The 24,590-nt window shown below is 38.4% G+C and overlaps 1 protein-coding gene across 3 annotated transcripts in view; it reads right to left on the reverse strand.

Annotated features, from left to right (window-relative positions):
- CNTN3 (contactin 3) overlaps nt 1-24,590 on the reverse strand; it is a 348,839-nt gene that overhangs the window by 61,982 nt on the left and 262,267 nt on the right. For all 3 annotated transcript variants that reach the window (XM_045493570.1, XM_045493569.1, XM_045493568.1), the window contains exons 12-13: nt 4,030-4,157; nt 1,292-1,467 (exon numbers count right to left, since the gene is read on the reverse strand). In XM_045493570.1, coding sequence (XP_045349526.1) covers nt 1,292-1,467; nt 4,030-4,157 — 304 coding nt within the window. The remainder of the gene's footprint in view (nt 1-1,291; nt 1,468-4,029; nt 4,158-24,590) is intronic.

A 24,590-nucleotide genomic window follows, 5' to 3' on the forward strand; every position in this document is an offset into this window, starting at 1 on the left:
AGCCCTGCGTCAGGCTCTGTGCTGACAGCTCAGAGCCTGGAGCCTGTTTCAGATTCTGTGTCTCCCTATCTCTGACCTTCCCCCATTCATGCTCTGTCTCTCTCTGTCTCAAAAGTAAATAAACGTTAAAAAAAATTTAAAAAAATAAATAAAATCTTGGTCAAAAGAATACAGCTGAGTTGTCCATCGTGTCATTTTTTTTTTTTTTAATTCAAAGGACAAAACTTAACTCTACTATTACCATTGACGTCTTAGCCAAACAGAATGAAGCTATCCCTGAGTCAAAAAGAAGAGGCCTCCAAGGGCAACTGGCCTTGTGATTCTGGATTCACAGACATATGCCCAGCTGGAGGGGAGGGGGAGGGTCTGCTCTTAGTTTGTGTGGCCCACCAAACACTGTGGTCACTTCTTTTTATTTTTTAAAGTTTATTTATTTATTTTTGAGAGAGAGAGAGCAGGGCAGGGGCAGAGAGAGAGGGAGAGAGAAAATCCCAAGGAGGATGTCAGCACAGAGCCCGATGTAGGGCTCCAACTCGTGAACCGTGAGATCATGACCTTGGCCGAAATCAAGAGTCAGATGCTTAACCAACTGAGCCACCTAGGCACCCCAGCACTGAGTCACTTCTTAACAGTTCTCCTCAAAGTATCAGATCTTCCTTGAAATCTGTAATTATTTCTGAGATAGAACCATCACAAATGAGGAGAAAGAGTGGAACGTAAGAAAATATTTGTGTTTTGGGCACATACAGATTTAGGCTTGAATCTAGGTTCCATAGTGTCTAGCACAGTGACCCCAGGCAAGTTAATAAGCTTTTCAAATCCTTAGTGTGTGCATCTGTGAAATGAAAATCCTCACTGCTAATGCCCAGAGTGATTTCAAGGATCAACGTGGATAAAGCTCCTGGCTTGATACAAAGGAGGCACTGAGTAGATGTGACTTGGTTCAAATTCATAATATATATGGCAAGTTGAAAGTCAACCTTATAAGAAAACTTTCTTCTTCCATAGGGTGCTAGTGACCAAATTTTCATGGCGATATGTATAATTAAGTATTTAATATAAATACAACAAATATCACTTTTAATTAAAGTTATAATTCACAGGTAGAAGTCACTGTGTTTGCTTTCTGGTAACTACAATAATAAAATTAGATCACAACAGAACTGGGAATGAAGATTTACTCACAGTGCAAACATTCTCAAGCATCACATATGTGCCAGATGTTCTTTTAGGGACGATGGGACACAGCCACAGGTGATAGAAACAGCAGGAAGGAAGTGGCACAACTTACCCCACCAACTTTCTCAAAGTGAGATCCATCTTTCTTAAAATCTGTGAGGGCTCCATTGAAATACCAGGTAAACATGATGTCTAGTAAGGGATCATGTTGTACTTGGCAGGGCAAAATGACACTTTCGCCAACAGAGACATCCATGTTGGATGGTGCCAAAGTTATTCTCGTTGGTTCTGTTAAGGGAACAATAAAGTTTTAAATAAAATTGTAGTGTTTTTATTTTGATGAAAGCATTTTCACAAGCTGATTTCTAACCTAACATGTAGTGTGCAAAATTGAAAGTCTTCAACATTAATATAGACATTTTTATGCAGATTTGTAATGTATTTCTTTGGATCCACAATTTCTTGTTAAAAGAATTAGGAAATTTGAATTTATAGGATACATCAGTTTAAAAATTAAAGTCACCTGTAAACAAGGTTCTAATACTACTACAAAATCAATTTTAACTTAGTTTTACTGCTTTGTGAAATATAGGGGTAGAAAGAGAAACCACTGAATTTTCACTAACTTTGAATGACTCAAATGCATTACTACCAAAATTTAAATACACTCAAACATTTGAAAGGCCACACAAAAGACATCCAGAACAGGTACTGTAAGAGGGATACTAAGTTAAAATGCTAATTAAATGCCTGTTTTTCCCTAAATGTCCACATATGCATTTCTTTCTTCCTATCATTAACACAGCCCTTCCAGCTGTTCTGAATTAAACTTCTTTTGACCCCACTTTTCCATTGCTACTCATTTGTTGACTCCATATTGCAGCAAAAGTCCTCCAAAGAATCATTTATGTACGCTGTCTACAATTCCTCTAGTAAATTCTCTCTCTAATCCACTCTTGTTAGGCTGTGGCTTCCCGCAATTTATTTGCTTTTAAGGTTCCCAGGAATCACCGTGTTGCAAACCAGTGGCACATTTTCCAATTTCATGTACTTAATTGATGTTTCAGCAGTATTTGCTCCCTTTCATCACCGTCTTCCTGTCAGTTCGCTTTTCTTTGCTTGGTTTCTGGAACACGAAACCCTCTTTGTTTTCTAGTACTGTGCTGGTCACTGCTTTGTGGTCCCTCTTCTTTTCCTACATCTCGTAATGTTAGATTGCCTCAAGCTCAATCCTTGGTCTTCTTCGTCTTCACTCCCTCTTGGTGATTTTATCTAGACTTCTCTTTTCAAGTTCTTATCTATATGCCAACAACTCCTAAATGTGTGTTTCTATCCTCTATCTGATCTCTCCTTCGAATTCAGGCACAGCCAAATGCTAATGCTTTGGCTAAAGAAATGTAAGATGGAGCTATGTGTGGCACTGACAGGCAGAAGCCTGGAAAAAAGTAAGAGGCCATCTGAAATGTAGTCTTTCCTCTTCCACTGTGATGGGCAATGTGCAAGAGAATGGAGGCACCATGACCCTTTATTCCTTAATGTAGACAGCATAGCTGACCCACCATGGACTGTGACATAAGCAAAAAGTATTAGCTTATGCTAATATTGCTGTTAATGGCAGAATACTGTGGTCTGCTTTCCACAAACAGAGCCTGGTGAACATTTCACATTTACCACATCCAAACCGAACTCCCGATCTGCCTCCTCCCCAAAGTGTGCAATCCTCAGCCTTTTCAATCTCAGTTGTTTTGATGGTCATTCCTTCTGTTATTTGCCAAACGCCCTGCAACCATCCTTGTCTCCTTTCTTTCTCTTGGGCCTCATTGGTCAGTAACTCCTGTTGACTCTGCAAGCCCAGTATTTGCAGAATCTGATCCTTTTCCATCAACTCCTCGGTTGTCACTTTCACTTGAGTCATTACTGCCTCCTGCCTGGTTTGCAGCCATGGTCTTCTGAGATCTCTCCAACTTCTACTCTTGATTCCCCACAGTCTGTTCTCATCAGAGTAGCTACACCAAAAGTTTAAAAATATATTTTACATCATGCCACTCTCTGCCAATTTGCACCAGCCTCTACTTTTCACTTCTACTAAAAGCCAAAGTCCTCACAAGGTCTACAAAGTTCTTCCACGATTTTCCCCCAAAGAATCTATTAGTTAACTCCTCTGTGTCGACAAAATCTCTGTCTAAATCTCTCTTTCTCACTGGGCGTACTCCAATCACCATCTTTCTGCTCCAGCTGACCTCTCCCACACACTACTCTGTATTTTCTCAATTGTTTGCATTTTTTCCCTTGGATAATTCCCTCATTTTTTATTCTACGGTGTATTTTCTTTCTACCTCCGGTAGAAGGTAAAATTCATGAAAGCAGAATCTTTATCCGTTTATTTACCAACAGAAGTCAAACACTGGACACACAGCAGGTACTCATTTTTTTTTCTCAAATAAATAAACAACATATATGTGCAACTGTAAATGACTCTCATTGATGGTAAGGATTGTTTCATGGACGTCAAAAACTCCAGAAAATATCAATGATATTGTGCAAGAGTACATTCGAAAGATCTGACATAACAGAATAGCATAAAATTAGGTCATCAGCACATGCTATTTGTAATTCTTTTGCCTATCGTACTTGCACATAACTGATATGTTCCCCGGTGCATATTATGGTATGTAAAGAAATAATAAGAATTGTTCTCTTTATTTCCACCTGTTAAAAATAACAGTGCAAACACAGGTTCTACCTTCATAGTGCACTGCATAGTATAAACAACCTGGTTTTTTCTTTGCTCTTAATAACATACCATACAGCCCATCTCTACATAAAGCAATCTTTGGGAAATGTACCTACCAGTAACAACCAAGCGCGTTGTGCCATTTGCTTTCCCAAACTGGTTTTCTGCTATGCAGGTATAAGTTCCAACGTCAGCTTTAGTCACATTGACTATTTGAAGTCCTCCGTCTTTTAAAAAAGAAATTCTAAAGAAAATACAAATTAGACAAATAAGTGTATATTAGTCATTTTTTCCCAAATAGCAATTTTTATAAAAGTATTGCCGTAAGCTAGTATTTTTATTTATTTTTTATTTATTTTAATGTTTATTTTCAGAGAGACAGAGACAGTGCGAGTGGGAGAGGGGCAGAGAGAGAGGGAGACAGAGAACCCCAAGCAGGCTCTGCACTGTTGGTCAGAGCCCGAGGCTGGGTTTGAACCAATGAAACTGCGAGATCATGACCTGGGCCAAAACCAAGAGTCGGATGCTTAACCGACTGAGCCACCCAGGCGCCCCTAAGCTAGTATTTTTAAGTCCAGTCCTTAGCCTTCTTGGAAATAAAGAAAATGTGTAGATACACATACAGACAGGTGTAACAACGCTTTAGTACCGTGCACACACACGCACACAGAGCTGAGGAAGAAAAGATGCTCTACCAATTGGAACTTTTCTTGATATTTTTTATGCAGCCCTACTTAACAGCATTACTTAACATTACACTTACTTTCAGGGATGCTTTATCAAATAAGTGTGAAATGTTTTCTAAAAATTTATGGTGTGGTAGATTGCTCATGATGGGTCAGCCTTGTAAGTTTGGAGAAAATAGAAAATAGACAGGACACTAACTCGCTTAACTTTAAAACAGTTGATGAGAAAGGAGAAACTCTCTTTTCTTTACATAATGAACTTGGGAGAGTCACATTTGACTCCATATAAACTCAAATTTTACAAAATCACACGTTCATGGTCACCTGTGAGCTACTGCAAAGAATCTGGGCAATACAAATGAACATTACATTAGAGTTTCTGAGCATATGCTTAAGATAGTTAAGGCTTTTGCATCTAACTAATTCATTAAGGAAATACAAATGAGTGCCTTACACGTGCTAGGCATTATGAGACTCTCTGGGATTACAGTGTGAGCAAGAAAGAAAGTCTCCACCTTCACGGAAATAAGTCTAATGAGCAGCTTAGACAATAAATAAGTGAGAGAAGTTCAGATATTTGGGAAATACTCTGAAGGAGACAAACAGGATGACACAATAAAGAGTCAGAGCTATAAAGAATGTTCCCTTGATAGGGTGCTTCAGAAATGCCTCTGACAAGAGGTATCATTTGGAATAAGAATAAAGAATGAGAAAGGGTCTATCCGTCATTGGTCAGATCCATGAATCTTTACTGCCTATCTTGTCGACCTATAATTATTTTCCTTTCTTTGAATTCCTAAAATCTTTACTACCCATATCATTCATTTAACACTTAGGATGCCTTTTATCTTGTATGGTTCATATCTTTGGTATCTGAGTGTCATACCAATCTAAAGAGAGGGTAAATTTCTTAAAAAGGTTTCCAACCCTGAGTCAGCATGACATGATATAGTAAACCATGGCCAATAAATGTTTGCAACTTTTAGGCTATACAGTAGATATGAAAGGATGCTGAGGACCTCAGACTATGATGGGATGATCTCAACTCAATTTCTGGATATTATCCTGTTTGATAGAAGATATTGAGGCAAGTGTCAGAAGTGTGGATAGTCCGAGTTTATGTATCAAAAATATACAAGATATATCTTTTACATTACATATAACTATTTTTCATGTCTTTTATATTACATATACATGTACATTCCTTTGATGGCCTGTCATTCACATTCACTCAAATCCTAGTTCCATTTTCTTGAGTGAGAAAGTGGTGGAATCAGAGGCAGCACACACAGACCTGCTCATGATTCTAGGCAGAGTATCCATGAATGTTTGTTGCTCAGGTGATTTGTTGTTCGTTTGTATGTCAAGAAATGTTTGAAACAAAAGGGTTTGAGAACAATGCCCTAGAAAGCTAATCAGGGAACACAGAACATTGTATTTTAATTTGAGGAGCAAAGCAGAAAGGTTAAAAATGCCAAGAACTTTCCTAGGTAGCTGGGACAAAGGTGCTTTATCTGATTTCCTTCATGGAACCCTCACCACTTTACTGGGTATGAAATGCAGGCTGATCACTTTTCTCAAAGAGATGATCGAAGAAAAATCACCTTATACCTTAGCATATCAGAGAACAAAGATTTTCTTAGACAGTGTGCAATAAAAATTGAAAGAGGAGACTCTGCAGAGGGGCACAAGCAAATAAAACACTTAGGATATGGAGAATGTTTTCATAAACATAGGGAGTAAATGGAAACAAATGTGAATCTGATCATGTAATTCTGCTATAACCCTCATCCCTGGCTTAGACCGCTTCTCTGGCATTACACTGCCCATAGGAGAAAAATTACACCCTGAGCCCAATACCTATTTTTCATTGGGACCCCACCTCTAACTTTGGAAGGCCTTGTGAATTCTACCCCTTGTTTGCTTTTCTCCAGTCACAAATACCTTCTTTTAAATGCTTTTATGCTTCTTATTGTCTTGGGACCTTTGTGCACACTATTTCCCATGTGTAGTTAATGTGTACTTATCCTTCAGATTTTGGCCACTTTCCTGAACCATGGGTCAGATTAGGTGTTCCTGTAAATGATGATAGATCTCCTGTGCCTTTTTTACAGCATCTGACAACTGGCCAATTACATATTTGTGTGCGTCCTTGACTAATTTCTTCCCCTAGTAAGCTCAGAAACTGTAAGCTCTCTGGAGGTAGGAAGAGTGTCTAGACAGTGCCTGCATTACTCACTGTTAAACTCCTAGAGCCTCGAACCATTTATGCCATGGACTAAACGTTCAAAATTAATACCTGTTGAATGAACAAATGACTGTGCGTTTAGAGAGTCACTACAGAAGATCTTGGATTAGTGAAGGCAGGTTGCAGAGCATTGAAGACGTTGTAAATTTCAAGGAAATAAATTCAGAAAGTGTTTCAACTATTACACACATACACATATATTATACACATATATATGTGTGTATACGCGCACACACACACACACACACACACACACACACATATGCACATGTATATGCATACAGTTTACCCTTGAACAACATGGGTTTCAACTGTGTGGATCTATATTTTTTTCAATACAGTATAGTACTGTAAATGTATTTTCTCTTCCTTATGATTTTGTTTTTAATTTTGGAGAGAGAGAAAGCATGATTGGGGGAGAGAAGCAGAGGGAGAGAGAGAGAGACAGAGAATCTCAAGTAGGCCCCACACTTGGAACAGAGCCCAGTGCAGAAGTTGATCCCATGACCCTGGGATCATGATCTGAGCTAAAATCAAGAGTCGGATTCTCAACCGACTAAGTGACCCAGATACCCCTCTTCCTTACGATTTTCATAATAATACTTTCTTTTCTATAGCCTACTTTATTATAATACAGTAAATAATACATATAATATACAAAATATGTGTTGTGTAAGTTATTGGTAAAAGTTATTAAGACAATAGCAGGCTCTTAGTTATGTTTCTGGGGAATCCAAAGTTACACTGGATTTTCCACTTTGCATGGGGTTGGTGCCCTTAACTCCCAAGTTGTTCAAGGGCCAACTGTGTAAATATATAAGCAAAACAGAGAAAGATGAGACAATAGAAGGCAGGATGAGAGAATTTAGAAATTCCTAGGATAAGAGGACTACAAATGTACTTTTACTATGAAGGAAGAAATTAATCAAGAGGGAGGGATGAAAGTAAAGTGGGGGAGAGGGAAGGAGGAAGGAAAAGAAAGACAGTGAGACTCAAGTACTTGAGAAAAGTCTCAGACTGAGTACAAACGAGGGCAATGCTCCTGATCCACGATGATTGCTAATCCTATGTGTAAAACTTTTTGGCCATGACCCTCAAAGAGAATAGGATGTGACCTAGAGCACTGCTCAATAAATTTTACCTACCGTTGCTATCAAAAAAAATTTTTCCAGCTTTGCTGGACATGTTAATATGTAAAGACAGCAAGCTAGAAAATGATATCAGAAGGTCTTAAAGACATTTAAATAGTGGGGCAACTTCATCTGCCCTGAGTTAGAGGGTGGAGGTAGAACTGGAAGCTCCAGGAAGCTGGGCAATTGACCACTTGCAGGATTAGCAAGCATGAAACCAAAGTAAAAAAGGTCTCTGGTTGACTGCACAAATACCCAGCTTCAGCTTCGACCTTCTGATTTGGGTATCACACAATGGAGACAAGCCATTTCAGTACCTTCACATGCTATGAATTAGTGTAACAGCTAAACTTCCAATACAATATAGAACCATTAGGGATATTGGAAGAATCACAAAACCTGTAGTGTGTAAGGTTTAATAGCTGTAAATGAACAATCCTATCCTCGTGACTATGCTGAGATGAGGAACCGTTTCAAAAGCAAGGCTAACAACTCAGGAATCACACGGACTCCAAAACAAACATATTGACTCTCAAAGAATGCAAACTCTGTACATTGTAAAATTTTGAGCTAATTGGGTATTTTCTTCCTAAATTGGTTCTTCCAGTAAGATCCAAGAGGCCCACAGGGCATCTCACACAACATAAAAATAAACAATATTCAGTAAATGGATGGAATAATTGTTTCTCAAAAGAAAACCTTCAATAACCCAAGCTTCCCTACAGAGATCCAAAGTGAAAATTTTATACCACTTCAGTATAAATGAAATTGCTTTCTAAGCTTTCTGGGAGCACGTTTTGCTGCAAACGGATAGAGCTGAAAATGTAGATAACAATGAGTAACTCTAAGTCTTGGCACAAAAAGTTAAACAAAGATTTATGAGATTAACATTAAGAAATGGGGTACTCCAGTTTCCTTTGAAAAATGCAGACTTTAAATCACTGTGGCATTTTAACTCCTTGATCAGTTTTACAATATACCTTTATATATCCCATTTTATTACTCTTTCCTTTTGTAATAAAAGAGGTTAATTATTTCACTTAACTTTGTGCAGTCTATGGTTAGTTTGGGATAAGTACACTTAATTGCTCTCAGCTGCTCTAATGGTCCATTCTGTAATGCAGTGATGGCATTGAATTTGACTGTTAAGCAACACTGTTTGTTCAGAAAGTTGACTGTTATCTAGGCAACACTCACCTCTACTTTATGAAGATATATAATCATCCATAATAACACAGTGTGTTTCAGAATGCAGAAAGTGTGGTATATCATGCATACGAGGCAGGATTTCTGAATACATTGTTGTACCTTTGCCTGTGTTCTGAATATTACGGTAATTTATTCAACTTGAATTTTAACAAACATGCTGCAACTCTACATTTTCTCAGGAAACACATCTCAGTGGAGATGAAATCACATGAGATCGTAATGATTAAACTAGCTGTACAGAAAATAACAAACCTATTTTGGACTTCACTGTTCGAGTACATATTCAAAAAGATGGATGCTTACAATTAGCCATAAGAGAAAAGTACTCACAATGCATATATTACAGGATAAATAATGACAGTTAAGAAAAACAAGTATAAATTGATGAAAATGCATGAGAAAATAAGTGTCGGTGTAAAAGAGCACCGAGCGTAATGTTCTCATTTCCAGCTCCCTCTCAGCCCCAAATGCTTGGTGAAATAACTTCTGCCCCCTGAGTTCAAAGATAACGTACACACACTATTTAGGAAAATAATATTAGAATTTTCATTCTTTTAGCTGTGCCATTTTGGGCTTTCGTCTTATAAATTCAACAGTGTTAGGTTAGTGATTTATTGGTTGGCACATCTCCAAGGAAAAGAGAGGCAGAGCGGAGAAGATTCGGCAGTTAATTATCCTATTTTTGAACAAGCAGTAGGCTAATAATATGCGGCGTTGTTATTTTGTTGGACACACACATTACATGGAACAGGCACCCAAGGTCCTAGAGAAATGTCCTTTTTTCATATCAATGAACATTGCTTCATATCCATAAGAAGAGAATCGATTATACAGGAGCATAATTATTACTTTTATAAAACCTTTCCAAAACCATGTCTTTCATGACAAATACATCTAGAGCTAAATTTTTGTTATAACAGTGATGCAATAGGTTTTCTTCTAAAATGGAATCAAGCCAAAAGAACAATAGGCCCCTAAAAGGGGATTTCCACTTTGAATTGTTATATAGAAGTACTCATCTAAGTAATTCATGGGATAGAGGTAATTCCTTTGAAACATTCAAATCCTTATCAATGAAGTGTCTGCAAAAACGATAAATATTTACATGTATGAGGGAGTAAAACAAACAAGGCAAATAAACAACTCTCCGATGGCTCACATATTTAAAAGAAAGTCTCAAAGGGAATACTTATTAAGGCTCAAAGGGTAGCCATACTTGACACTATTCTCCCTTGCGTGAGACAGAGATTCATAAGTGAAATCAAGGACAATCAAAATGTCAGCTCTCTTGCTTATACTCCACATAAAGCTGATGAAAATTGCTTAAGTGAGTAGCATGGTTTCCTGATATTTCATCCCAGAATTAGACAGACTTAAGCACCTTGGCACAGGTGGACAACCCCAGGCCCTCCCTGTAAGCGCAAGCTCCCTAACCGCACGGCAAAGAGAACAGCAAAATATATGCGTTTTCTGTAGGCAGGCAGACACCAAAGAGAAAGGAGGGGGCTGAGTTTTAATGTCAATGTTTTCCACTCAGTTCAAGAGTCAGACACTTTCTGTGGGGAGGGGTCGAAAAGTGATCCAAGTGTTACTTGCTTGGGTGCTCTTCTTCTCAGAGTTTAGCCTCTCTGGAAAGGAGTTCACCCCCATCAAGAATACTAACATGCAAGACACGTTATGTGCAAAAGGAAAATTCAGCGACTCAAAGGATATGGAAGATGCCGGATATTTTTGGCTGTCCAGAAGTGATTCCCCCTTCTTTGGTAAACGACATGGATCTTCCTTTGGGGAATTCATTTCACCTCTTCTATGCAGTCTTGGTGGGGATATGACTCAATATCTCCTGTGCTTTCCATACTGAGGGATAGATACATGACACAAATAGAGTTTCCCAAACTTTGTTGTATACCAGTCACCTTGAGGACTCCTTAAAATACAGGTTGCTGGATCCACCACCACATTAGATCTGGGATAGGGCCCAAATATTTACATTCTAACAAGTTCCCAGGTGATTTCTGGTGTGGCTGATATGGGAACCACACTTTCAGTAACAGTATTCTAAGCTATGCCCATTGGATTCTCCCTCCTTCAACTTTAATTCGGGACACAAAGACAAAAATGATGGTTCATTCCTTCCAGCCCTTGCTCTGAGAAGATGATACAATTCCTTCTGCCGGGATTTCTGGAGCCACCCAGTTTTCTGTCCATCCTTGAGTCAGTTTCTGCAACTTATCTAATAATTCTCAGTAATATCCTTAAAATACTCCTCAGCTATAGTTCCCAAATCCCTAAAGGATATATAAGCAAGTACAAGTTGGTGCCATGCACATAATATTTTTTCAATATATATTTGCTGTCTTAACCAATATGAAGGGTTCAGAGACAATCTTCTATAAAGAGAGTACAAAGTTTTATCACAAATCAGGAGTGGCCCCCGAAACACCTGCCGTGATATCGTGCTCTTGCAACATAGGATGGTTTTGGCCCCACTATTCCAAATCCAAGGCCATCTTCTATTTTAGATACCCATCAATATATAAGTGGTCATTTACTTTTGCAGTGTGACTAACCTTGCTGAGATACAGAGTTCTTTGACTATTTGAAAAGTCTGGAGGACTCTACGCAGGACAAATACACATGCATACAAAACAATTACAACAGATGTGATAAAATTCAAGATGAATCATCTAAGGTTCTGTGGATACCACGTTGGCAGCTCCTGTTAGCAATTCAACTCATCCAATGATAATAAGATTGTGTTTGAAACCTCTCTGTCTTGGATGCTTCAGTGTTAGCCTTTTTAGATGCATCTTATCAAGATTTTCCTTCATGATGACTGTGTACATTTGGTGATTAGCTCCTTAAAAACTATCTTGCACAAAAATGGGGGGGGGTAATATAGACACAGAGAACTGGTGGTTGCCAGAGGGGAGGGTTTTGGGTGATGGGAAAGAGGGATGGAGAGGAATGGGAGGTACACGCTTCAGTTATGGAATGCATAAGTCATGGGGATGAAAGGCACAGCATGGGGAACATAGTCAATGGTATTGTTATAGTATTGTATGGTGAGAGATGGTAGCTACCCCTTTGGTGAGCACAGCCTAACATATAGACTTGTGGAATCACTATGTTGCACACCTGAACCGAATGTAACATTGTATGCCAACTATACCTCACTTATTTTTTATTTAAAAAAATTAATGTTTATTTTTGAGTGAGGGATGGAGGGAGGGAGAGAGAGAGAGAGCAAGCAAGCGCTGGGGAGGGGCAGAGAGAGAGAGGGGGAGACACAGAATCCAAAGCAGGCTCCGGGGTCTGAGCTGTCAGCACAGAGCCCAATGTGGGGCTCGAACGCACAGACCATGAGATCATGACCTGAGCTGCAGTCAGACTCTTAACTGACTGAGCCACCCAGGTGCCCCTCAACGAAGCCTCACTTAAAAAAAAACAAAAAACAGTAATGTTGCATAGCTCAAGAATGTACAATTATCAGGCCACACATTCATCCATAACCTGGGGTGGGTCCCAAACTGTTTTCTGAGAAAAATCTCAGTCCTAATAATCTGTATTTTCTTGTCCTTCCACCATGCAGAGCTGTGATCATAGTCTATCACGAAGGTTCTGCTAAGCCACCACACCTTCAGTAAGATGATATAAACTTTAATACTAGCATAATTAACTCTTTAAGCACTGACTCTTCATTTTCATAGCAGCCCTTTCTGTGTACTCTAGGTTCTTGGCACTGAACATAACCTTGAAACAATTTCTCTTCCAAGCTTACTAAAAGCATACATGTGAGAAATAACATTCATGGAAAATTAGGAGAAATGTGGTCTATCTCTTTCTCAAGAACCTTGAGTCTTAATACTCAAAGTTACCCTTTGGATTGCGAAGAAAAAGGAAAAAAAGCTTTATTACTCATTGAGAAGTCACTTTCTTTTATTTTAAGAATGTTGACTGTTAGTACTACATTCCTCAGTGTTCTCTTCATGACAACCCATTGGATTCAGATATACACTTTTGTATATTTCTGCCTAGGAAGAGTAGCGTATCTCCTTATTAAATGGTTTCGCTTCACCATTTATGGACATCCTGAATTATATAATTGGCAGTATATCTCTCTGTTCCTTTGTTAGCAGAAATCTCTGAGCCAAAATTGTGCATCTAAACAAAGTGAACAGATCTGTTGGCAAACATTTTGTAAACTTACTCAGACACTCACTCAACAAGTACTTATTGAACATGTACTATGGACCATGCTCTGTAATAAGCAGTAAGGATTCACTGGTAAGAATTCAGGCTGTCCTAATATAACTTACATTCCAGACAAATGGAACGCTGGCATTTTTTTTTTCTCCTCAATTTCTTCTCCTCAGTGTTCACTTTGTGTGTACATTTGATAAACTGTCTCAAGTTCTTTTAAGAATGAAATATGCTATATGTAAATGAAATAAACTAGAATATAGAAGACATCAAGCTATTAAAATGAGGCTTGAGTAATAAAGAAATAATAAATATGGAGAGGTGAAAATATTTTAAGCACCCAGAAAAACATGTAATTTATATCAAGTTTTAAAATACTACCATTTTCCCAATTAAGTAAATTAACAAATACCATGGAAAATTAAGTGCCTAATAAAATCTTAAAGGTAAAGTTAAACATGTCTCTTTCTTTAGTATTTGAATGTAAAAGGCCGGGAAATAATTTTTTCCCCAAACAAGATAGACTTATACATTCAACCTCAATTAAAGATTTTTTTTTCAGGATGGCATACTCACAAACAGTCAAATGCTTTCATCTTCCCAGAGAAATGGCTCTAGCAATGAAATCTTCATTAAGATAGTATTTAAAAATATCACAAATAAAATCAGGGAGTGGAAAACAGGTTAAAGTGCAAATTGAATTGTTTTTAAGTTTGTTGGGCACTAGGAAATTTAACTCAGTGCACCAACTCATTAGAACTTACACAACAGATCATAAATTATGAATAACTCCTTCTAGCATTGAAATGTGGGAGGTAGCAACCATCACCTCAGAAACATGTTTATTCTTTTTTATGGAAGTGGAATGGTACCTCACCTAATCAACCATCCATCCACCCATCTATCTACCCATAATTCTGTTAAGAGTTCAGCGAGGAGGAAGAATTAAAATATGGAACCTTTCTTATTTTCAGTAGGAAGACTCAAGTAACCTTTTATGTAAAAAAAAAAACAAAACAATTTTATGTATTTGTAAGACGTTGTGGTACACTAAATAAGAAAATTATAGGTATTTTTAAGAAATGGAAGCTACTCAATAAAGAATGAAATTCACTTCAATAAATATTTTTTGAGGACTTACGATGCTCTAAGTGTTTTGGAAAATAAGACTAAGAACTAGCCCCTACCCTTTGAAAATTTACAGTCTAATGGCTGACGGGGAATACATATAACTCATGCACAACTAACTGTAAAATGTGATCATCTGGCATGAAATTTTTTATATCTAATGAACAAATTCATCCAACTCCATTGTCAAAATACATAGTCTCTTCTTTTCTCCATTTCATTTACAGTTACCCTAAATCAAGCCTCCAGTAAATCCTGTCCTGACAACTACAACTGCTTCCTAAGCAGATTTTTTGCTCCCCTCCTTTCTTTCATTAATCCACCTTACCCACGTCGGCCAGAGTTATCTTTTAACCAGATCATGTCACATCCCTGCATACAGACCTCCAATAACTTCGGGGCACCTGGGTGGCTCTGTTGGTTAACCATCCAACTCTTGATTTCAACTCAGGTCAAGGTCTCAAGGGTTTGTGGGTTCAAGCTCTGTGATGGACTCTGTGCTGATAGCAGGGAGCCTGCCTAAGGTTCTGACTCTCTCTCCTTCTCTCTCTGCCCCTTCCCCATTCACTTCCCCTACTTGCTCACACATGTGCTCTCTCTCTCAAAAATAAATAAACATTAAAAAAAAAAGACCTCGAATGACTTCTTACTCTATTTAAAATAAAATCCAACATTTTTATCATGGTCTTTAAGGCTCTCATCTCTGAGACTTCATATTTTATTTATTTGTTTATTTTATTGTCTTTCTGAGACTTCATATTTTATTACTCTCCTGATTAACACATGACACCTCAGAGACACTGGCTTTCATCAATCTCATTCCCATCTCTAAGCCTTTGCCCTTTTGGGGTGTCTTCCCAGAAGGCACTTCTCCCAATTCTTGGCATGATCCTTTGCTTCTTACCATTTAGTTATCTGCCCCAAAGTTACCTCCTTAATGACCCCTTTTATTTTTTCTTTTCTTTTCTCTTCTTTCCTTTCCTTATCTTTAAAAAAATTTTTTTTAACATTTGTCCATTTTTGAGAGACAGAGAAAGGCAGAGCATGAGCGGGGAGGGGGCAGAGAGAGGGAGACACAGAATCTGAAACAGGCTCCAGGCTCTGAGCCATCAGCACAGAGCCCGACACAGGGCTTGAACTCACGAACTGCGAGATCCTGACCTGAGCCAAAGTCAGATGCTCAACCGACTGAGCCACCCAGGCGCCCCTGATGCTTTTTCTTTAAAAACTCTATAAAATCATATATTTTTTTCATTATGGCTAAAAAAATTATCTTTTTAACTTCTATGTATTCTGCCTCTCTCATCTGGAATCTCTATGAGGTCTTTTCAGTTTATCTGCATTCTGTATTTCCCTTCTGCAAGTCCCATGAGGAAAGAACTGTGGCTGCCTTGTTTGCGTGGTTTCCTCAAAGCCCAGGGCAGTGCATGGCATGATGTAGGTGTGCCAGAATGCACTTCCCAAAGGTGGCCACAGTTAGATTTTGCATCCCACATGCTCCCCTAGAATCTTGCTACTGTCTCATCAAGCGGTAGAGTCTAATTCCCCTCCCTGTGAATCTAGTTAGCTTGGTGATTCCCTTATAACCAGTGGAATGCTAGAAAAGTGAGGCGTTGTGTTTTCTGAGCCTAGGTGACTCATCTTCCATCTTGCTACCTTGAATATTCACTCTTGAACCCATCAGCTTCTTGTAAGCATTTCAACTCCCCATGTTGTAAGGAAGCCCAAACTAGTCCATGTAGAGATATCACATGGAAGGGCCTTGGGGCTGCCAAAGAGACCACAGTGCATAGATAGCTCCCCATTCTTCTGGCTCCTGACTTCAATAATGGGAGACACCCTGAGAGAACACTTAGTCAAGCCTAGCCAAGCCTTTTTACAATTTCTGACCCATACAACAATGAAATCGAACAAAGTGACTGTTATTTTCCACCATTAACTTTCAGAGTGATTTGCTATGCAACAATAGTTAATGGGAACAGTGGATGTTAAATATTTGATGAATAAATGAATCTTGAAATGAACAAACATGTATGAAGCAGAGTCTGAGGCTATAAAAATAGATAAGCAAAAGGCTCTCTGAGAATCCAGGTAAGATGGCCTTCTGCACAAATAGTTATAATATGCCCTGTTAGATGATACAGTTGGATAAAGAAACCACAAGGGTAACGCAGAAGAAAGAGAAATTAATCTTGCTTGCCCGGCTTGGGGGAAGGCTTCCCATTATGAGTAACAAAAAGCTGTACCTTGAGTGATAAGGAGGGGTTCTCTAGGTTGAGAAGAAAAGATATTCCAGACAGAGGAAATTGCAGGAGCAAAAAGGCAGGATGAAATGAGAATTTTGTTTCTTTCTCCCTTCTTTTAAAAATTATTAAAAGGCAATGGTATGCAGCCCTGTCCTCTAACTTGATAGTCTTAAAATTTTTTTTAACATTTATTTATTTTTGAGAGAAAGAGACAGAGCATGAGTGGGAGAGGGGCAGAGAGAGAGGGAGACAGAACTGGAAGCAGGCTCCAGGCTCTGAGCTTTCAGCACAGAGCCCGACACAGGGCTCAAACTCATGAGCAGCGAGATCGTGACCTGAGCTGAAGTCAGGTGCTTAACCAACTGAGCCACCCAGGCGCGCCTCTAACTTGATAGTCTTAAGAGTCAATATTCGTACTTTGAAAGAAAGCATCTGATTTTTCCTATCTTAAACATATTAGCAGAAAAAAATGCAAAAGTAGTACGTGATGATAATACATGTTTTTATAACAGCACTAATATTTTTATTTTTTCAATTTTCATTGAGAAGTGGGATATAGAACATTGACTGGGCTATTAGGCAAGTGAGTGTGGGATTTATGGGCTTGAGCAAGAAATGCCCTATGACCAAAGAAATGTGGTTTGGGTGATGACACCCAGTAAATAAACATTTACGCTGAGTATGGGTATGAATTAATTAATTTACCCACTTGTAACAAGCAACTGGCTTGAAGTGGATTCCAATGTCCAGCACATTCAAATTCATTAACCAGCTTTCTCCTACCAAAATCATGACACTGAGAAAATATTTTAAAGTGGCCTTAACTTTTATAATTCTTAAAAATCAATCTGATTTTTTACATGGTCATCTGCAAAATTTAGCAGATATGATTTATAAAAACAGCAATTTCTTTAATAACATTTAGGTAAAATTTATTTGTTTAGGAAGTTTAGATAATGGAAAACTCAACTGAGTGTTGCAGAAAACAAATGTCTTTACTCACAATGTTTTTTTGATCTCCACACCCAACGTTGGGCACGAACTCATAACCCCAAGGTTAAGAGTTGCACTCTCTACCAGCTGAGCCAGCCAGGTGCCCCTGCTCACATTTCTTTTTAACCCAGTCTTATTACTCCTAAAGCATCTGAGCAACATGATAAAAAAAGTTAATATTAAAAACGACATCAACAGGTGCTTTTTCTGAGAGCATATATATAGAAGCCACAGTAGGAGATGCTTCAAACATACTACTTTATTTTTATCTTTGTAACTAGAGTCCACTGAGATAAAGAAATGCGAGAGAAATGGAGCAGGGACAGAGTTGGAAATAATCTTTGCAAAGGAAACTTGGTCCTTTCTTTCTTTGTCAGGACAGGTCAGTATTTTTGTTCAACCTTTGCTAAGTGTATGTGCCAAGCAAATGTCACCTAACATACTGCCTAACTTTGCAATAAGAATTTCTGCAAAAGGGGCACCTGGGTGGCTCAGTCGGTTAAGCATCCGACTTCGGCTAAGGTCACAATCTTGCGGTTCGTGAGTTCAAGCCCTGCATTGGGCTCTGTGCTAACAGCCTGGAGCTTGGAACCTGCTTCAGATTCTGTGTCTCCCTCTCTCTCTCGGCCCTTCCCCAATTAACACTTTGTCTCTCTCTCTCTCTCTCAAAAAATAAATAAACATTAAAAAATTAAAAAAAAAAGAATTTCTGGCACAAACAAAGAAATAAGACTGAGAAATTAAATAACCTGTCTAGCTCCACCTAGGTCTTAAGTGAAAGGGCCAAAATCTGACACACGCCTGATTCTGATGCTTTGCTCTTTCCATGTGTTACAATTAAATCAAGAAACAAATTAAACATAGATTTACCTTCATCCGACACGGTGAATAATGTGTACAGTACTTAGTATGCTGCATGCCCATTAGGCATAAATAATTGATGTAAATACTAATACAAGTACACATTCGGAAACTTAGATGTCCATGGTTAATGGGAGAAGCTCTGTGGGCATGTACTGGTGGTTGGCAGGTGGGATGTAGCAGAGAGGAAGTGATTAGCATGGCTTCCTAAGAGCCCATCCAAAACCAAAAATCTGGATTCCATTGATTCTTCTCTTAACTTCACTGTTAAACAATAGCTTAATCTTCTCCTAGGGTATGGGACTTAAGGGGCAAACGTGCCCTTTCCTCTTCTCTGAACAGCTGGAAGCATGAGAAAAATGGAGGTGTGGATTAGGGATGCCAGACAGGGAGGAGGGCTGCTCTCTATTCTCTGAGATGGTTGTATTTTTACTCAGCTATCTCAATCTCCCCTTTAATTAAAAAGATCTTCCGATGCTCACTTCCTTTGAAGGGAGAGAGATGGCTGTCTATGTGGGAAAGAACTCAGTTCAGGCTCTTTTATTTTCCTGATCATTTGTGAACTTCAGCACGGACACAATTGGAATGAATATGTAGTTTCGCCTCCTGTCTATGTCATCAACCATTTTGTTCACATGGTGTTTTCCCTGCTCTTTTGTTCTGCTGGATTTTACATATCCTTCAAAACATAGCTCCGGGGGTGCTTCCTTTGAGATGCCTCTCCTTCTATGGAACTGCTCTCCCAACTCCCAAGGCTGAGCTGGCATGTCTTCTCTTTGATTCTCACTGGCTTCTGTACACCTCCACTGCAGGCAAGGTGGCAATGTCCAGTTTATCCATCTTGTCCTGGAGGTGATTCCTAGCAGCATCCCCTTCCTCTTCTCAGTTTACAGAATACATTATATGGTCACCTTGACCATATAGTCGATCCCAGTGTAACTGATGGTTAAGTTTTCCAAACTCTAAACAGACTGTGTTGTGGGCTCTTTAAGGGCCCTTACTGTTTTGTATTCATCTGTGTATTAGTGCTGAGGGCAGCCCCCACTGCTGAATAAAGATATGACAAATTAGTGGATACCATGAGTACCTTCCCTACAGACAGGAAGCAGGAATGTCAATCTTTACTCAACTAATAGCCAAGTCCTGAAAGTGGCAACATCACACATACTAAATAAAAATCTCCTTTGATCTTCTAAATTTACCACTTAGAGATTAATTTGGAACTAATGGTACAGGAGCAAAGAATTACCTGAGATTTTAGCTGTTTGCCCGAGGGTAGATTAACTAAAACCCACTGAGCTTCCATACCCATAGGGTAGTTGTAAAGTAACAGCTGTTTAGATGGTAGCCTTAGGATGAAGGGGAAGATAACAAAATCCAGCTCTTTGGGTGAGGGGGGTAACCAAAGGCAGACAGACAAGGGAGCAGCATTTTGAACAGTATGAAAAAAAAATAGACTCTCCTGTGATAAGAGAGAGAGGAGCCAAGACATGTGGTTGAACAGGGAAGGGACGGAGACTGAAACTTTGGCAAAGGTATCATTCTTCTTCATCTAAGAGCTTGAAATAAGGGGAAGCACCAACTAACAGATTTGCTGAATAGTAACAGAGTTCCTAGACACATCTTTACAAAGCAAGAGTGTGGTGACTAGTAGTAGCAGGGGCAGAAATGCCAAGTGGTTCTTGCCCTGACAGAATTATTTTGGTTACTGGCAAAAGTTTTGATTCTGCTTCTAAGTGCTGTCATGGAATTGCTCAATGTTTTACAGAAGGCAAAAGTGGCCTCCTGGGAGCATTTCTTGAGCCTTTCAATTTCTTTAAGCTACTCACGAATTCAGGATGAGGTGAGTGTAAGATTGCATGTAAAATTTTGCTTAAAGAAACGAAAGTATAATTTATATTTATTGTAATTCACTTTTGGTATGCAGTTCGGTGAGTTTTAACAAATCAATGTGGACATGTAACCACTGTCACAGTCAGGACCTAGAATAATTCCCTCACCCCTGAAAGTTCTCCTATGTGCCTAAACAGTCAACCTCTCCATCCACTCTGGCAACAGTGATCACTATTTTTTGTCTCTAAAGCCGTGCTTTTTTCAGCAATGTCATATAAATGGATTCATACAGCACATCATGCTCATTGCACTTGAAAGCCAGTTTCTAAATATATGTAAAATGTATGCTAAGAATTGGTTAATACATTTTAAAAGCATTGTGTGGATTATGGCTATTAATATTTGGAAAAAAAAAAACCTTTACTATTTTTCTTTAAAAAGCATTTAAACTTCTATAATATTAAATGCTGCCTAGAACATATGAAACAATTTTAATGTGTTTAATTAGAAGTAATGGGCCATTCTTTGACTTTTTTGAATTGAGGCTATTGCAATAAAATATTTACTACTGTAAGTAATAGCATTCAACTGAAAGCCCTATTTTTAAAAGTAATTGGTTAATGCATTTTAAGTACCACTAAGTGATACAGAAAAGCTAACCATTCTTTAAAATATGCCAACTGGCTATTTCTTCTTGAATACCATGCCTGCTCGCATTCTCTAGAGTCTTTTCCAATTTTACTTTGCTTAAGGAGAAAAAACATTCTATTTTCACTCCAGTCTTTTTTGAAAATATGTGGAATATAAGCCAATGAATGAATGAATAAAAGAACAGTAAAACACCAACACTTGGTGTAATACCACTGAACACTCAAAGGGGCAGGGCATTTCTGTTTATTCAAAAACCGCTGTTTCCTGCAGGGAGAAAAAGCACAGTAACTTTTCTCAGTACTGGATGATACAGATACAAAACAAAACAACAAAATAGCAAACAACAACACCTTTGCCCAGTCCCAATGCTAGTAATTTCAAAGGTTAGAATATTTGCATACTAGGAGACTTATGCTGACTTTTACTTAATAAATCGATTCTTTTGTTTCTATCTATCTATCTATTTATTTATTACATATAATTTGTTGTCAGGTTGTTTTCCATACAACACCCTGTGTTCAACCCAACAGGTGCCCTCCTCAATGCCCATCACCCACTTTCCCTCTCCCCCATGCCCGATCGACTCTCAGTTTGTTCTCAGTATTTAAGAGTCTCTAATAGTTTGCCTCCCTCCCCCTTTTTAACTATTTTTTCCCTTCCCCTCCCCCATGGTCTTCTGTTAAGTTTCTCAGGCTCCGCATATAAGTGAAAACATATGGTATCTGTCTTTCTCCACCTGACTTAATAAATTGATTCTTTATAAATTATGACTGTTAGTTATTTAACAAAAACTGTAAAAACAGGATTCTCTACTCATAGCGTAAATTTCCATCAGCTTCAGAAGTAAGGTGTTGATGCTCTACCATGTAATGTTATATATGTTTCAAGACAATTCTAAGGCCATGGTTTCACAGCTACCATGTCATGCTCAGAACACCTAAATTTCTATCTATAGCTCAAGGTTTTCTCCTGAATTCCAGGTTCATTTAGTCAACTTCTGTATGCTCATATATCCAGTTGGGTTTCCAACAAGCAATTCAAACACAAACAACCTAAATAGCACTTGGATTTGCACTGACTTCTGCTCTTTCTGTAATGTTCTCTCTCTCACTGAATAGGTTTACCATGCTCCGTGATGTCTAAGCTGGAAATTTAGGATTCATTCTTGCCTCTCAAGTTTTTGTCAAATCATTAATTTCATCAACAACTCCTATGTCCTGTGGATTTAACCCCTTCTCATACTCAATGCTTCTCTCCATTCTGATTGCCATTTCTTCAGTTCAGGCTAGAAGAGTCTCATGTTCAGACTGGTGAATTACTACTAAGGGAGGTTCTTCCCTCAAGTCTTTCTGCCACTCCAATCCGTGTTCTGTTGCCACCATTGTGCTTTTTTAAAGAAAATAATCAAAATTAAATTTGATCTTTTAATTCTGCTACTTTGATATTACTCTGTTGTTTCTCAGTGCCTATGGAATAAAGCCCAAACTTCTTGATTTAGCTTTCCATCATTCTCAGTAAGATTCCTGCTCACCTCGATAGCCCTATTCTGTCTGCATTCCCCCTTGCCGGACACTTCACGCTTGAAGTAAACTGAAGCTACTCAGGTATTTATGCCTTCCTCTGCCTGAAGCATTCTTCTTCAGTGAACTCTAGTCATCTTTCAAGTCTTGCTGTACATATTACATTCTCCAGAAGTCTGCTCAGATCCCTAATTTGGAGATGGAGCCTTCTCTGGTAATCACAGAACAAACTGTACTTTACCAATTGAGTTTTACTGCACTTGTATGTATACCCTGAAAAGCTACCAACAAGAGGATGGACTTCTCTGACAAAAATTAAATACCTAGTTCCTAGCACAGAGTAGGTGCTCAAAATATTTTCCAATGACTGAATGACCACTTGATTTTAAGACCTTAAGAACCACTATTTACATTGTAAGCTCTTGTAATCTATTCAGAACAGCTTTCCTAAGACCTCTGCTGGGAAGTAATTCCTTTAGTACCTTAGTTTGAGATGCTCTCTCGACCTCAAAGCAATAACCCTGATTTCTTCAAAGCGATTCTGTAATTTAGTTGTCTCAGTGACTTAGATTCTCATTACTATGCCTGATGCGTTAATTACAAAGCTGTTATTGTGCTGATATAAAACCTTACAAACCAGGTAGAAGATAATTATTCATTGTGTGATTGTGTGATTTACACAGTAGACATATTTATCAATTTTTGCAATTTTTAAGACATATTTAATCCTTAATTTCTTTTCCTGATTTAGACTTTATTTTTTTACATTTATTTTTCTTGATTTGGGCTTTAAATAATAAAGTATATGTATATACTGGCTTAATCAAAAGTGTATTTGCCACCAGCATTTCCTACGCTAGGCTGGAGAAAGCTTTCCTATTTATAAGTTCCTCATGCAGTGACAAACCCAAGTTCATATACAAAAGATAAAGAAAAAGGAAAAGAAAAAAACCTAAAAAACGAATGGATTTACAATCCTGCCACAAATACGCTATCAAAAATTTTGTCTTCTATTTTCAAATGTGTCATTTGTTCCCCCAAATGAGATTTGAATCTTGACGTTTTAAGTCAGAACAGCCAATGATTCAACAACCACAATAAATCTATCATTTAAAGTGCTTCCTCAATTTGGCTTAAGGCTGTGACCAAGTCAAGAGGGACAGACATGGGGCTTTTGCTGCCAAGTGATGGCTGAGGCCCACTCTGATTTCACATGAACTTGGAGAAGATTCAAAAGTGTAACTTGTTCAATAATTGCTTCTAGCAGCGTTTCCCCTAAGTATCAAGGCTCCGACTCATCAGTACTTTTGCTGTCCAAAGAGATAAAAGCAAAATACAAATAATCAGACCTGGTAGTATGTACTGAATGTTTGAGTCTCCCCAAAATTCATGTGTTAAATCTTAATCCCCAATGTGATGGTATTAAGAGGCTGGGCCTTTGGGAGGTGATTAGGTCATGAGCAGGGAGCCCTCCTGGATGAGATTAATGCCCTTATGATACCCCAGAGGGCTGTCTTGCTCTCTGTCTGTCATGTGAGGATGTAAGGAGAAGACTGCCATCTGAAACCGAGAAGAAGCCCCTTAGCAGAACTTGACCAAGCTGGCACCCTGACCTTGGATGACCACACCCAGAGCTGTGAGAAATACATTTCTGTTGTTTATAAGCCATCTGGTTTATGGTATTGTGTTATAAAAGCTCAAACTAAGATACTTGGGAGGGACTGCAACACTATGGACCCTCTTCATAAACATGTTTCCTCTATTTAACCCTATTTTTACATCTAAAAGTTTTCTTATTCATAAAAGAGATGTTACAAATACTTAAAACAAAGTGGAGGGTCAGTAGTCCTGAAATGGACACAAGTAACACTGATGAACATGATACATTGTTCGAGTAAATCGTTTTCCTCTTTCTACTTAAAACATAATGCCAGTTTGAAAAAAACCCAAACAAACAAACAAACAAACA

The sequence above is a fragment of the Leopardus geoffroyi genome, chromosome A2, assembly GCF_018350155.1.
Source record: "Leopardus geoffroyi isolate Oge1 chromosome A2, O.geoffroyi_Oge1_pat1.0, whole genome shotgun sequence".
NCBI classification, from domain to species: Eukaryota; Metazoa; Chordata; class Mammalia; order Carnivora; family Felidae; genus Leopardus; species Leopardus geoffroyi.